At 46.8% G+C, this 13482-nt stretch overlaps 1 protein-coding gene across 6 annotated transcripts in view; it reads left to right on the top strand.

Annotated features, from left to right (window-relative positions):
* Positions 1-13482, top strand: part of LOC143845321 (biorientation of chromosomes in cell division protein 1-like 1) — a 56363-nt gene that overhangs the window by 27182 nt on the left and 15699 nt on the right. For all 6 annotated transcript variants that reach the window (XR_013234358.1, XR_013234359.1, XM_077353589.1 and 3 more), the window contains exons 10-13: positions 884-6815; positions 8609-8676; positions 9504-9573; positions 13154-13227. Coding sequence is in view for 4 of the 6 variants with exons in the window: in XM_077353589.1 (XP_077209704.1) it covers positions 884-6815; positions 8609-8676; positions 9504-9573; positions 13154-13227 (6144 nt within the window). In the remaining 2 variants the exon portion in view is untranslated. The remainder of the gene's footprint in view (positions 1-883; positions 6816-8608; positions 8677-9503; positions 9574-13153; positions 13228-13482) is intronic.

A 13482-nucleotide genomic window follows, 5' to 3' on the forward strand; every position in this document is an offset into this window, starting at 1 on the left:
TATTCTCACCCCTGTTGGAGGGAGGCTGTGGCAACTTCCACTCTATGGCCCCACAGAATGAGCTACAGATGTAGCACTGCCACTTGGTTCTGGTGTTGGCTTAAGCTAGGCAGAGGTCAAGACTGGAGTTTGGCACTGTAGGTGGATCAGAGCAAAGACAGGCAACAAATGAAACACCCAAAGTTAACTGATAGAAAACAGGCCAATGAATCAGCATCTGGAAAACAGGGATGGAGCTGAATTGATTATCTGCTATCAACATTTTGGAGGTGGGAGAGAAGAAGAATATAATCCATCTGTGACACTGCAGATTTCCTTCATTGATTATTTAAAACTAGAAATCAAGCCCGCTGTATGCTTAATACAGCAAGCGCTAGCATCGTTTCCCCCCCCCCCAGCATGGCGGCGCCCCCTCCCCCCTGGGAGGGTGTCGGGAAAGGAGCAGGGTCCCTGCTCCTTTCTCAGGCGGGGAAGCCTCGTTTCCCACCCCCCTCTCACCCCAGGCCCCAGCTTCTCGGCTGGGAAAGGAGCAGGGCCGCCACGTCTCCGACGCAGCGTTCCTGCCCCTTTCCCTGACGGGAAGGCTCGCTTGTCGGCGCCCTGCCACCCCTGGCTCCAGGTACCTTGTTGGAGCCAAGCTCCAAGGCAAGTGTGTTCTTGTCATGGCGGCAGGCGGGCGAGTTAGTGGGCTGGGCAGGCAGTCCTGGGCCAAGGGCCAATGGGCTCTGTGCCCCATCCTGGACTCTGCCCACCCCCCTTGCCCTTACTGCTTTATTTATACTGCTCCCGCGGAGCGGTTACAGGTAATGAATGATGACAGTGATGCAGCGTAGATGTATCTAGCAATTTTTTGCATTCTCTAATAATCTGTGTTTTCTTGTAGAGTGGTGAAAAGCTGTCTTCAAAGGAAATGAAAGCGAGTCAAGGCAAAGCTGAAATGAATAAACTTGTTAGAAGAGCTTCAGAGTTGGTTCAGTCAACTGAAGAGAGCAAAAGTGATTCCAAAGTAGAAAGAGAACACAAAAGGAGAACTTCTACCTGTCTTCAGCTGGATGCAGCCCAACATGATGCGGGCACCAAGGATCTAAAGGCTCACAGTGATAGGTCAGAGGCCAACCCAGAAGAACTTCAGAAGCAGAAAAGTGTACTTAAAAATGAAAAACATATTAAAAAGGAAGACTTGGAACCCCAGAATTTCAAGAGCACACTCAAGAAAGATGCTAGGTCTTCAAAAGAGAAAAATGAAAAAGAGAGGACTCTTTCTGAAGATAAACCATTAACAAAGCATAAATATAAAGGAGATGGTGTTCATAGAGCAGGTGACGAGGCAGAAAATGTGCCATCTGAGAAAGGCCTCAAAGTCGAGGAGAACAATCAAAAGCATAATCAGTTGACAAAAACTCTGTCAGGTGAAAGGAAAAATAAGCACAGAAGTGAAAGGAAACCATCAGCAAGCAACAAAGAAGTGAAAAATGTTTCTGAACCTGTTTCTAAAAACGAGGACAGTTCACGTAAAGAGAATAACAAGAAATCTAGACATATTTCTACAGAAAAATCAAGGGCGGAACATAAGAGCAAACGGTCGTCAAGTGATCATCGGCCTCAGAAGGAGTCTCAGAGCACTGCATCAAAGCCACACAGTTCTGCAACGTTGTCAAAGAAAAATGAAAGTTATTTAGAAGATAAGGATCGACATGATGCAGAGTCCACTAGCTTGGACAGTGCTTTAAGACAGGGCGACAGTATTCACAAAGACAGGCGAAAAGCAAAAAGTATCTTAGAAGGAAGGCTCTCGATAAAGTCCAAATCTAAAAGTCATAGCAAACAAGCCAAAGGGCCAGAAAATGAATTACAAGAAAGTTGTTCCAAGCAGGAATCTGGGCAGAAATCAGAAAAAGAAAAGAATGCAGAAGAAAGTGAACTTGATAAGCATTTTAAATCCAAGAATGAAAGTAGAGTATTGGAAGACAGTTCTGTGGAGTTGGAGCCTGAAAGTGGAGTGCATGTCATGAGTACTTCACAAAAAGATTCTGGTCACAGAATTAAGCTGCAGTTGGTAGATAAATCATCTACAAAAGAGAAAACTAAAAGTGACAAGGATTTCAGCAGTTCCAGGCTGGAAAGGAAATTGTCAGCAGAAAGTCACAAAACCAGAAGCTTGAAGCATGGTAGTAAGGAAATGAGAAAGAGAGAGGAAGAGAACAAGCTGGAAGACAAAGGTGTTAAACAAGTGGACAGTCAGGCCAGGGGGCAAGAAAGCAATCAGTCGGCAGATAAAAAAGCTGGTAAAAGATTAGCTGGGGAAAATAGGAAAGGAAGTTTGTCTTCCCTGGACAAGGGTATGGGAGAAGAAAAGACATCAGCAATTGCATCTGTAGGTAGCTCTTTCCCAGCTTCTCAGAACATAGACTGGACTAGTAGTCACAGATCACATTCTGAGCAACACCAAGAGCCAATGGAGATTGAATTGGAACAGACCCCTAGTGAATCATCTCATCAGGCATCTCCAGTAGAAGAAAAAAACAGTAATTATTCACAGGAGACTAAATTTAAAAATGCAGCGAAAGAGCAAACGCATCCTAATTCAGCGCATGAGTGTAATCAATCCGATCGTTCCAAAGAAAGAGTATCAGAACCTTCCCTTTCAGGTCACATTCCTGCCAAGCAAAAGGATGAAAATATTCCCCAAAAGGAAGAAGATGGGCTGAGAGAGATAAACGATCATGCTTCCAAGAATGTGGAACCTACTGAGCGAGAGCCATATCATGGGATCGCTTGGCTTAAGGCAAGTGATCATCACTCACTCACTTCTCAGGAGGACAATGAGAAGTTAAAATCCCAAGGAACGCCTGAGGGTACTACTCCAGCACAGAACGCCCTTAAAAATGTGGTTGATCCAAGCAAAGAAAGCAGTTCTCTAACAAAGATTTCCTCAATAGAAGAGGGTAACAATCTTGCAGAAATCACAAACCCCCTGATTAGTGTATCTGTGGAGGAATATGGTGCTTTAGCTACGCCTTGTATTAAAGATGCCATTTCTGACAGTAAAACAGAAGATACTGTTAAAATGGATCAACATGATGCCGTTGTGCCTGGCAGTAATGTGAATGGAGGTGCAATAGATGACATAACCATTGAAAGTAGAGGTGAAGCTGCATATTTAAGTAGTGAACAAGCAGCTGGAGATAATATAGACATTCAGGAGAGCATTGTGCAAGGGAGTGTAAGAAGTATATTAACTGATATGACACAGAATAATAGTCTGAACAACCTGGTGATTGTTGGCGGATGTGTCCATACAAATGAATCGGAGTCCGCCATCTTGGAGAAATTAGAAAGAGACAGTCCAAGTGATGGTCCTTCTGGAAGGGAAGACCGGCATGTGACAGTGTGCAAAGCCAACAGTAAGGAAGATCACAGTACCAGTGCTGTAACAGAATCCTCTTCAGGATCGCCGCTTGAGAACATTTCGGAAGAAGGAGGCAGTGCTCATGCAAGTGGCATCATGGAAGATAAAAATGAAACCAGTGTTGTGGGTAGCAGTGTAGGAGGCAACACGTGTGGAATCTGCCACAGCATGGAGACTTCCGATGCAGCCGTTATAGGAACCAGCACAGAGAGAAGTGCCGGAAGCGTAGCAACAGCTACGAGTACGGAAGGAAACCGTGGCGAAGGAAGCTCCTCTGTAAACTTGCAAAGAGAAGGCGATGCGATTATTTCTTGCTCCGAAGAGAAAGGGAAGGCTACTTTGATCTGTACGAGCATCGAAGCGGATGAAGGTTTCCACGTCGGCACCTGGACCAAAACCCAAGAAGGGCTCCATGTTGTGAGCGGACAGGACTATGGCGAATGCACGGTCACTGCTGCTGAGGAAAGCGGCGTTGGTGTCACTGAAGGGCTTGCGGCATGCGAAAGCTCCTTAACCAGTACAAAGGAGGAGGACAGTGATGAATGCGCTGCAAATTATGTGGAAGAAAGTAGTAAACAGCTCAGCAACAAAAGCAGTGCAGAACTGGAGCAAAATCCAGATAACGTTGAAACAGAAGAGAAAGATGATGCTGTGACCAGCGCGGGCTCCGAAGGGCGGCGAGCGGCCTCTGCTTCTCGGGGTACGAGCCGTTTTGACAGTGCCACGACTGGCATTAGTGAGCTGGAAGGTGACGGGGCTGTCACCAGCGCAGGCTCCGCAGATCGGGGTGGCTCTCTGCACAGTGACCATCCTGATGAATTTCAAACGAACACAAGTGGGGCCGGGCAGGTTAAAGCCGCCGACGGCGCCGTGACCTGTACAGGTGCAGCAAGAGGAAGCGTGGGCTTTGCTGTCTGCTCCGTCACCGGCACAGACTCTCAGGAAGACAGTGTGGTGACTGAGACAGGTGCCAGGTTGGAGGCCAATGATACCGTGACGGGAACCCAAGCCGACAAGAGCGAAGACGTCGTGTCCGGTGAAAGTGCCGTCACCAGCACAGGCATAACGGCAGAAGACGGCCCTGAAGCCGCGGCTGCTTGCACTGGCTTGGAGGACAGCAATGAAGGTTTTTCCGTTTCTTTAGGCATCCAAGAGAAATACGAGCATGCTACGGAGAGTACAGAAGCCGCGGCTGAAACAAATGCCACCGAGGTTAGCCGAGGCTCCTGCGACGATGAAGGTTTTGTGACCAGCACAGGGGCCAAGGAGGAAGACGAAGAAGGTGAAGACTTTGTTACCAGCACAGGAAGAGGCAATGAAGAAATGGATCATGCCACAGGCTCTATGGTTGCTGAAGAAGCTGAAAGGACAGCAGGAAGTGGGAATTCCTCCATCTGTCAAGCTACAGGCCAGCTTGAAACAGAGTTAGGGATCCTGACCACAAATACAGGGGCAGGTACTGTTGACAGCATGACCCACTTAGGGGAAGAAACCAAGGGTGGCAGTAGCAGCCACAGCACCAAGGGAATTGTTGGAAGCAGCACCACTAGTGTTCGTTCAGGCAATGAAAATGTTCTGGGCTTCATCACAGAAAAGGAGGAAGAGTCTGCAGATAAAGAGAAGTATGAATTTGGCACAATCAGTACAATCTCAGATCAAAGTACAGACCAAACATCTGCTGTGGGAGAGAAGAATGAAAATGCCACATCTTACTTAGACAGTATGAAATGTGAAGGCCAGATCGTTAGAGTAGAAGAGACCATTCCTTCCGTTTCTGAAGACAGTAAAGATGAAGCCGAGACCATCTCTACCAGTGTGGCCAATGTATGCCTTTCACTTCCGCATTGTTCTTCCAAACTCATGGAGCAGACCTCTGCTACAAACACCGATAAGACCACAAGTTTAAGTAGAGAAGAATTTGAGGCCCCAATGTCTAGCACGGCCGTTGACTCATGCCTGAGTCAAGATGGAGCTGTTACACCAAATAAGGTTTCCACAAGTGTGTTGGAAGAATTTGAAGCCCCTATGCCTAGTGCAATCACAGAAGATGACAAGAGTCAGTTTGCCACTGGAAGAGCAGTCGAAATGACCTCAACCAATGTGGAAAGGCAAGCCATTCCCATGCCCAGTGTATCCAGGGGAGAAGCTGACAAAAGCCATGCTGCTGACCAGAGCCAGGAGGAAAGAGATGAGTGCACTGTGATTTCCACAAGCAATGAAGATCTAGAGGCTCCTCTTTCACACACGGGCACAGAAGATTTGAATCCACCCTTTGCTCACACAGCCCTAATCTCAACAAGCTCTGCAGAACATTTGGGGATTTCTGTGTCTCCTGCAACCACGCAAGAATTGAATCCAGTTTCCGAAACAAGAACAGAACAAAGACTTGAGTCTGTCACTATTTCTACCAGTACGACAGAAGGGGGGCTGCTGCCTGCAGAAATCGGAGAGAAGGGTGATGGGGCCATAGGCTGTCCAGATGCAGCAGAGGAGGACAGAGCTATTCAACCAGGCGATCCTCTGGGCCAAGAATTGGAACTGGCTGTTCAAAACACAGTAAAAAGCATCCAAGGTGCTACAGTTTGTGTTGAAGAGGAGACAAAACGTGACACCTCCGGACAAAATGACGCCAGTATCAAACCTGATGTGCGAGTGGTTGCCTTGAATACGGAGAATCCGGAGGTCACTGCAGCAGTCGCTGCCAGGATGGTAGAAGAATGTGATAGTGTCTCCAACAGTTCTGCCTTAGGGGATTCTCTGCTTGCTTTTGAAAACACAGAAGTAGGTGACGAAAGGAATGTTGTGTGTGCCGAAGAAGCAGACCATTCAATATCTTCAGCCCCAGAAGAAGACAAGGACATTTCAGTTGTGGTTTGTGAAGAAAGTCAAAGTTCCTGCCAGGAGGAACCTCAGATGACTTTGACAGGAGAATCGGTGGCATCTGAGACCAGAGAGGACACTGAAAAACCGGAAACTGTTGCAAGTACCGGGGAATCCCTGAGTGCAGATGAAAACCCCTGCACAGAAATGTGTTTGGAGTCCTCTGCCAGTGGGGCACCATCTGCTGAAACTGTCCTGCTTCTCCAAGAAGACACACTCCATAATGAAGCCGCCTTAAGCCCTTCCAATATCCACTTGGAACAAGAAAGAGAAGATAAAAAATTGTTAATAGACAATGTTAAGCATAACCCAGTATTAAAAACTGACCTTTCTGGAAAAAGGGACCTCCCCAAGAGGGACTATTTGGCAGCATTGCCTGTTGAATTGGGGAGCAACTCTGAGAACGGCGCACTCCCTGCAGAAGCAGATCTGAGCACACAACATAGTTTGATCGATGCTGAAGCCAAAGTGGATGATAGTCATGAACCAGAAGCTGCTCCTCAAAACAGCTTAGGACTTCATTCTGGTGAGCTCTCCTTTTTTAAATATAATACAATATAATGAAGTTTCATGCTTGAATATTTCTATTTTGAAGACTTAATCAGCTGTTAAAATGAACGACTGCTCTACCAAATAGTCATGTAAATGCACAAAGCTAAATGCATATTGGGCAGGATACAAACAGCTTCTGCACATCAGGGAGTATGCAATAAAGTAACATAAAGGTAAAGGTAAAGGTATCCCCTGTGCAAGCACCGGGTCATGTCTGACCCTTGGAGTGACGCCCTCCAGCGTTTTCATGGCAGACTCAATACGGGGTGTTTTGTCAGTGCCTTCCCCAGTCATTACCGTTTACCCCCCAGCAAGCTGGGTTCTCATTTTACCGACCTCAGAAGGATGGAAGGCTGAGTCAACCTTGAGCCGGCTGCTGGGATTGAACTCCCAGCCTCATGGGCAGACAGCTTAGCAAGAAATTTGTCTAAGCAAGTTTGAATGAAAAAGCTGGTTGACAAAAAAGCTCAGCTAAAACCAGGATTGAGGTTAGGACACCTTTGGTTGGTAATCACTGCTGCAGGATGAAGTACATAAAAGTACTTCATTAGGAGTACATATAATTGAGCATCTTATTTAAAAGTAGTTCAGGTATTTCCAAAACAGAGAGACTTGGCTCCCCCAGACTCAACGTCCCCCTTTCATCCCAGATCGGCTTAGTGGAACTCCCAGACCAGCCTTGGAGCCCTTCCGTGAGCCACATCTACCCACTCCTGTTGTCCCCTGGAAATTCCTTCCGGTCAGCCGGGAACTGCAGTTTGCCATGATGGACGCAGGAGTCCAGGATCTTGGCCTCTTTGTAGTGCGTATGCGCATCGATGAAAAATGGGCATCAGTGTGTTGGGCATTGGATGCCACCAGTTGGCAGGCAGGGTGTGTCCAAGCAAGTTGCTGTGAAAAACAGGATGCTCGTTTTTTAAATGTCTTTGGAAGACAAGCCTCCCCTGTGACACTGTCAACAAGACACTTGACAGGGATCAACGAACTTCTTCCCCAGCTTGCGTGAGGGTTGCTGGTAGCAGAGCTGCTTGGTGCAAATATATGCCAGATCCCCTCCCCACTTACCACAGAGGTTCAGGCAAGCAATTCTTATCAGCTCGTCAGCTTTTATGCCTTTCTTATCTGAAAATCCTTCTCCATGTACAAGAGAAACACAATAGGGGACTTGAATCTCATGGCTACACTCAACTAGTAACCTTGTGTTGGAGGAAGACTTCTTCTGTGACAGAATGGGGCCTCTCCTCCAGGCAAAGCTTCTTCACGTATTATGGGAGAACCACTGGAGGTAAGCCAGACTTGTTTGTGAGCGGGGTTTGACAGCCAGCTTTTTCAGATAGGAGCCGCCTGATCCCAGACCTGTTGACTTCAAAACTCTAGGACAGGGGTAGTCAAACTGCGGCCCTCCAGATGTCCATGGACTACAATTCCCAGGAGCCCCCTGCCAGCATTCGCTGGCAGGGGGCTCCTGGGAATCGTAGTCCATGGACATCTGGAGGGCCGCAGTTTGACTACCCCTGCTCTACGATTAGGCTTATTTAGGAGAAAGCCTAGAAAAGCCACATATAAATTTGATTATCTTTTATAAATATACCATTATAAAAATTGTGCGCCAGTTTTCCTACTTCACCTTAATAGGTCAAAGCATGGAGCAAAGGTAAATGAAGGGAACTGTTCTAAGAAATAGTTGGCTCGTTCCACTTGATAGGTTAATAAGATTAAAGCAGGTCAAGCCTTATTTACATGTTTAAATGACTCTCCTTTATTTAGACAGTGAAGAAATTCTTCCCATGGTGCCTGAAGAGCTGGACCGACAGTCTGACCTGGTGGCTGAAGAGGTATTTGAGATATTATGAGAATATTGTTTTCTGTACAGTTGTGCGCACTCTTCTTAGAAGGTGTGTATTTAAGGCCAATTTTCAGGAGAAAATGAAACTGACTTCAGCTTTCCAAACCCTTCAGTAGGTTTGCCCTGGCATATTGAATTATTGTGCCTGCTGTGTGATTTTAAGCAGAGTGTCACCCTTCTCAGCCCTTTGGCTTCAGAGGGCCAAGAAGGGTGCAGCTTAGTTTAGGATTCTGCTGTAAACCCTGTCCCAAGATCTCTCTTGCACATATTAGCGCAGTCTACTGAGGCATCGGAGATGCTCATTTCAGAAGCATTTTTTAAGTCAAAGCTTCATCTTTGCATTACACGACAAGAAAAGTATCTGAATTTGGGAAATATGAGTAGAATTCTATTTGTTTCAACATATATGCTGTAAATTGGATACTTGTGTGTCTGAGCTATGGAAATAGGGGTGGAGTTTTAATTATTCTAGCGTACATGCTTGTTTGTGGATATTGTGAGGGCCTTTGGCCAATGAGGACATTTTACTACTACTATTATAGTACAAGCACAGAACTCACAATTGCAGGATATTGTTTCAAGTTATTTCATTGCTGGTATCAGGGGCTGGAGCTGAGGCCCTCTGTATGCCGACCAGCTACTCCAGCCACTGAACTGAGCTTTAATCGTGGCTGTCATGATACTGCCTCTCATTCGGTCTGCAGCAATCACCGCTGATCGCAGGACCGTGACAGTGGCCGTTCACTCATAGCAAGTTCTGCCTGCTGAATGGTAAATATTGCAGTATTTACATTGTTTCCCCCCTGGATTCTACAGGAGCTTCAAAGCAAGAGCCCAATAAAAGAAAATAAGCAGGAAGAAGGTCCTCCAGAAGAGATGGCCAAAGGTAAAGATATTTTTGAGGAAATAAATTACCCTTTTGTAGGCTGGATGCATAATTCATTCACATGGAACTCTTGGTTCCCAGTATTTGTGAACTCAGATGTCAGAGCAATTAGATGCAAAATAACTTGTTAGCAGTAGGAATAGAGACTGTCATCTAGTTCATCCTATAATTCCACTCCTAAATGTTCAGTTTAAGTAAATTAAGTCAATGGTAAGCAATGACATGGGTGGAAGGAAGCCAGCTAATCCTCATGTGGGACTAACAGGCTTCTTGGCTGTTGTGGAGATACTACACTGTAGCTCTGCTGTCCTTCTCAGAGTACATGTGCATCACAAGAGCCCATGCAGGATCAGACCAATGGTTCATCTTGTCCAGCATCCTGTCTCACACAGTGGGCAAACTGTGCCTCCAGCGGGCCAACAACAGGGCAGAGAGACCAAGGCCTTCCCCATATGTTGCCCCTGGCTCAGGGATCCAGAGGATTAGTGCCTCTGTATGTGGAGGTTCCCCTCAGCCGCCATGGCTAGTAGCCATCGAGGGGCCTATCCTCCATCTAATCCCCTTTTCATGCTGCTTATTACTGTGCGACATCTTTCACATTTTAATCACGCTCTGGCCAAGGCCTTCCTCTGCTGCTGGCTCCTGGCACCAGGATTCAAAGGTTGACTACCTCTGAACGTGGAGGTTCCCTTTAATCACCATGGCTAGTAGCCACTGAATCTATCTAATCCCCCTTGAAAGCTGTCTATGCCTGTGGCCGTCCCTGCCTCCTCTGGCAGCAAGCCCCACATTTTAATCACTGGCTGTTGGTGATTCCCTGCTCAGAATATAAGTTTCTTCTTCCCTCACACGTAAAAATGCTGTCATTACAGCATCGCATGTTTTCAAGGTGATCTCTCCATTGTGTTCTCTAAACTTTACAATATGTAACAAATGTTCAAAATTTACAGCAGCACTTTTCCTGTATTCAAGACATTTTAGATCACTCCCTTTACTTTACTCAGCCAAGGTTAAAAGGAAGTTGTTTAAAACAGGGGCAGTCAACCTGTGGTCCTCCAGATGTTCATGGACTACAATTCCCATGAGCCCCTGCCAGCAAACGCTGGCAGGGGCTCATGGGAATTGTAGTCCATGAACATCTGGAGGACCGCAGGTTTGACTACCCCTGGTTTAAAAGACAAGACATGTTTTCTGTCAGCGATGCATGTGCATAGCAGACGCTGAGCCGAGTAATCCAAGACTCCCAGGAATGTAAATTCCCTGTCTCTGTTGAAGAGGCTAAGAACAAGCTCTGTAGCGCTTAAAGGCTGAAAGTTTCTTTTTATGAGTCCTTAACGTAGCAGCAATAAAGGGAACTGTGCACACATGTTAATTTCCTTTAATGAACCTACTTTTCACAGGGAACACTACATGCTGGTGGCCTTCTCTAATTTACAGTGCGGCATTACAGCAAGCTAGAATGTTAAACATTTTAAAGTGGAGATGGGAAAGTGGGAGCCATCGGCTTCCTGTCCTGTCGGTGTGTGATTTCTCAAGGCAAAGCACTGCTCTCCTGAGCCAGTGAGCGACTAACAGTGCCGCTTAAGGAGCTCTTGCCCAAACCTCTCCTGTTCTTTGGGCCCAGGAGCCAGGAGGTGAGAGCCAGTGGACTGTGTGGGTAGAATCAGGCAGTGTGCAGAGTGGCCATTGCAAACCTAAATGAAAGTGACAGGAAAGGACAGCTTTTTTTTTTTTTGTAGGGGGGGTCATCTTCCTCCCTGCTTCAGTTGGTGCACTAGGCAAACTTTCTTGAAATTGGAAATTGCAGAAGGGAAAAATTAACTATTCCCCATTGGGGAAATTGGCAATTTCAGGAAGGAATAAAGTGGATGCAACATTTGCTTTTCTGTCAGACCACAACGACTTTGCTGCTGTGAAACGTAAAATGCCTCATGTACCGTATTTGCCGGCATATAAGACGGCTTTTTCCCTCTCAAAAACATGCCTCCAAGTGGGGGGGCCGTCTTATACGCCGGGTGCACTTCAGTCTGGATGTGGCGGCGGGCGGCTCCCCCCCCCCTGACACTGAGCTCACGGTGGCGGCGGGCGGCGGCAGCTCTCCCCCACTGGGCTCACAGTGGCGGCGAGCGGCGGCGAGCGGCTCCCCCCCACTGGGCGAGCAGCGGCGGCGAGTGGCGGCGGCGGTAGCTCCCCCCCACACTGGGCGAGCGGCGGCGGCGAGCAGCAGCGGCAGCTCTCCCCCACTGGGCTCACGGCAGGCTGCGGGCGGCGGGCAGCACCAGCTCCCCCTCACTGGGCTCACAGCGGCGGCAAGCGGCGGCAGCTCCCCTCCCCACTGGGCTCACGGCGGCGGCAAACTCCATATTTTGAGTGAAAATGTTGGGGGGTCGTCTTATACGCCCAGTCGCCTTATACGGCGGCAAATACGGTATATAAATTAAGTTGGGTTGCCATTCTAGTCTGTCTACAGCAGAAGAAAAGCACTAGAGTCCAGAAGCTCCTTAGAGACTGACAACATTTGTGTCAGGGGAAGAGTTTTCAGGAATCACTGTTCCCTTCTTCAGGTAGAGCCAAATGGGTGGCCTTGTTGGTCCATCTGTAGCAGTAGAAAAGAGCTAGAGTCCAGGAGCACCTTCAAGACTCACCAACTATGCGGCAGCAGAGGATGTTTTCAGGAATCACTGCGTGACTCATTGAAGCTCCTTCCCTGCCATAAGCATTGGTTAGTCTTAAGGTTCTTCTGGACTCTTTTCTGGTGTACATAAACACTGCATATAAATCATCATCTTCATCTATCTATATACATAAAACCGTGACTGTGACAGCGATCTGACAAAATGCTGAAGTTCCAAAGCCTCCTATTGGTGGAATCTACCCCCCCCCCCGGGGCCAATGGCTGCCCTAGCTCAGGACTCTGTACCCTCTCCTCCCTTCAGGCCTGAAAAAATTCAAAAATTCTCCCATATCCTACTAAATAAAATATCCAATAGCTACATCAAAATCCATACTAGCATAATTAAAGTATACTCCAAATATTACATTACATACAAAGTATGCTTACCCAGTTTCACAGCAATATTTGTTAATGGGGGACCAGGTAGCAACATACAACTGCCTGACTCCCGCTTGTCTGCCAAAGAACAGGTGCAGAGCCCCTTCCTAAGCACAGAGTTGTGGGAAAGAGTTAAGTCATTCTTAAAGATACATTCCCCAGTTCTCCCTAGTTTCTCTTTAGTCCAGACACTTTCTAGTACATTTTGCAATTTCACAAGAAACAAGAAAAGTCCAAGGGCAGGTTTAAGCCCATGGGTTATATAGTCGGTAAATAATGAATACAGTAACTTTCTCATAACAGCATTTTCTTGAAGTTAGTAGTGCCATACGGCTTAGAGTGAAGACCAAGAAATTTTAAGTCCCTTAATGAATGATTATTTTGCACAAAATGGCTTACCATAGGAACGTCCATGACACGATTTCTTATCCTGGACAAATGTTCTAAAACATGTGTTGTTAAAGGACGTGTAGAAATGTCCGCATATGCCAAGTCACAACTTAATATAGTTTTGCTTTTGTGTTTTAGCTCTTGAAGCTTCAGAGACCATCATTGTAACTGAAGCAGTGAAAGTCACATCTCCTGAGGAAAAGTCACCTGAGGTTTGTATTTATCTTTTCCTTCCTTTTTGTGTCTTAGCCTCCTGAAGAAAGGCATGTGACAGCAAGGGCGGAGAATGACTAATTCAGTTGGTGGCACCTAAGCAAAGACTTTTGTTGCTGTATTGTTGCTCAAAAACGAAAGCCCCCAAAACGGGATGGCTCATTCCTTAGAAGGACATTGCAGGGTCGAGACCTGCCCCCACCAAGCAGGCAGGTTCTGGGTGGGCTTTGGGTGCAGACTGCAGAGAGAGAGAA

The sequence above is a fragment of the Paroedura picta genome, chromosome 10 (genome assembly GCF_049243985.1).
Source record: "Paroedura picta isolate Pp20150507F chromosome 10, Ppicta_v3.0, whole genome shotgun sequence".
In the NCBI taxonomy this organism is placed as follows: Eukaryota; Metazoa; Chordata; class Lepidosauria; order Squamata; family Gekkonidae; genus Paroedura; species Paroedura picta.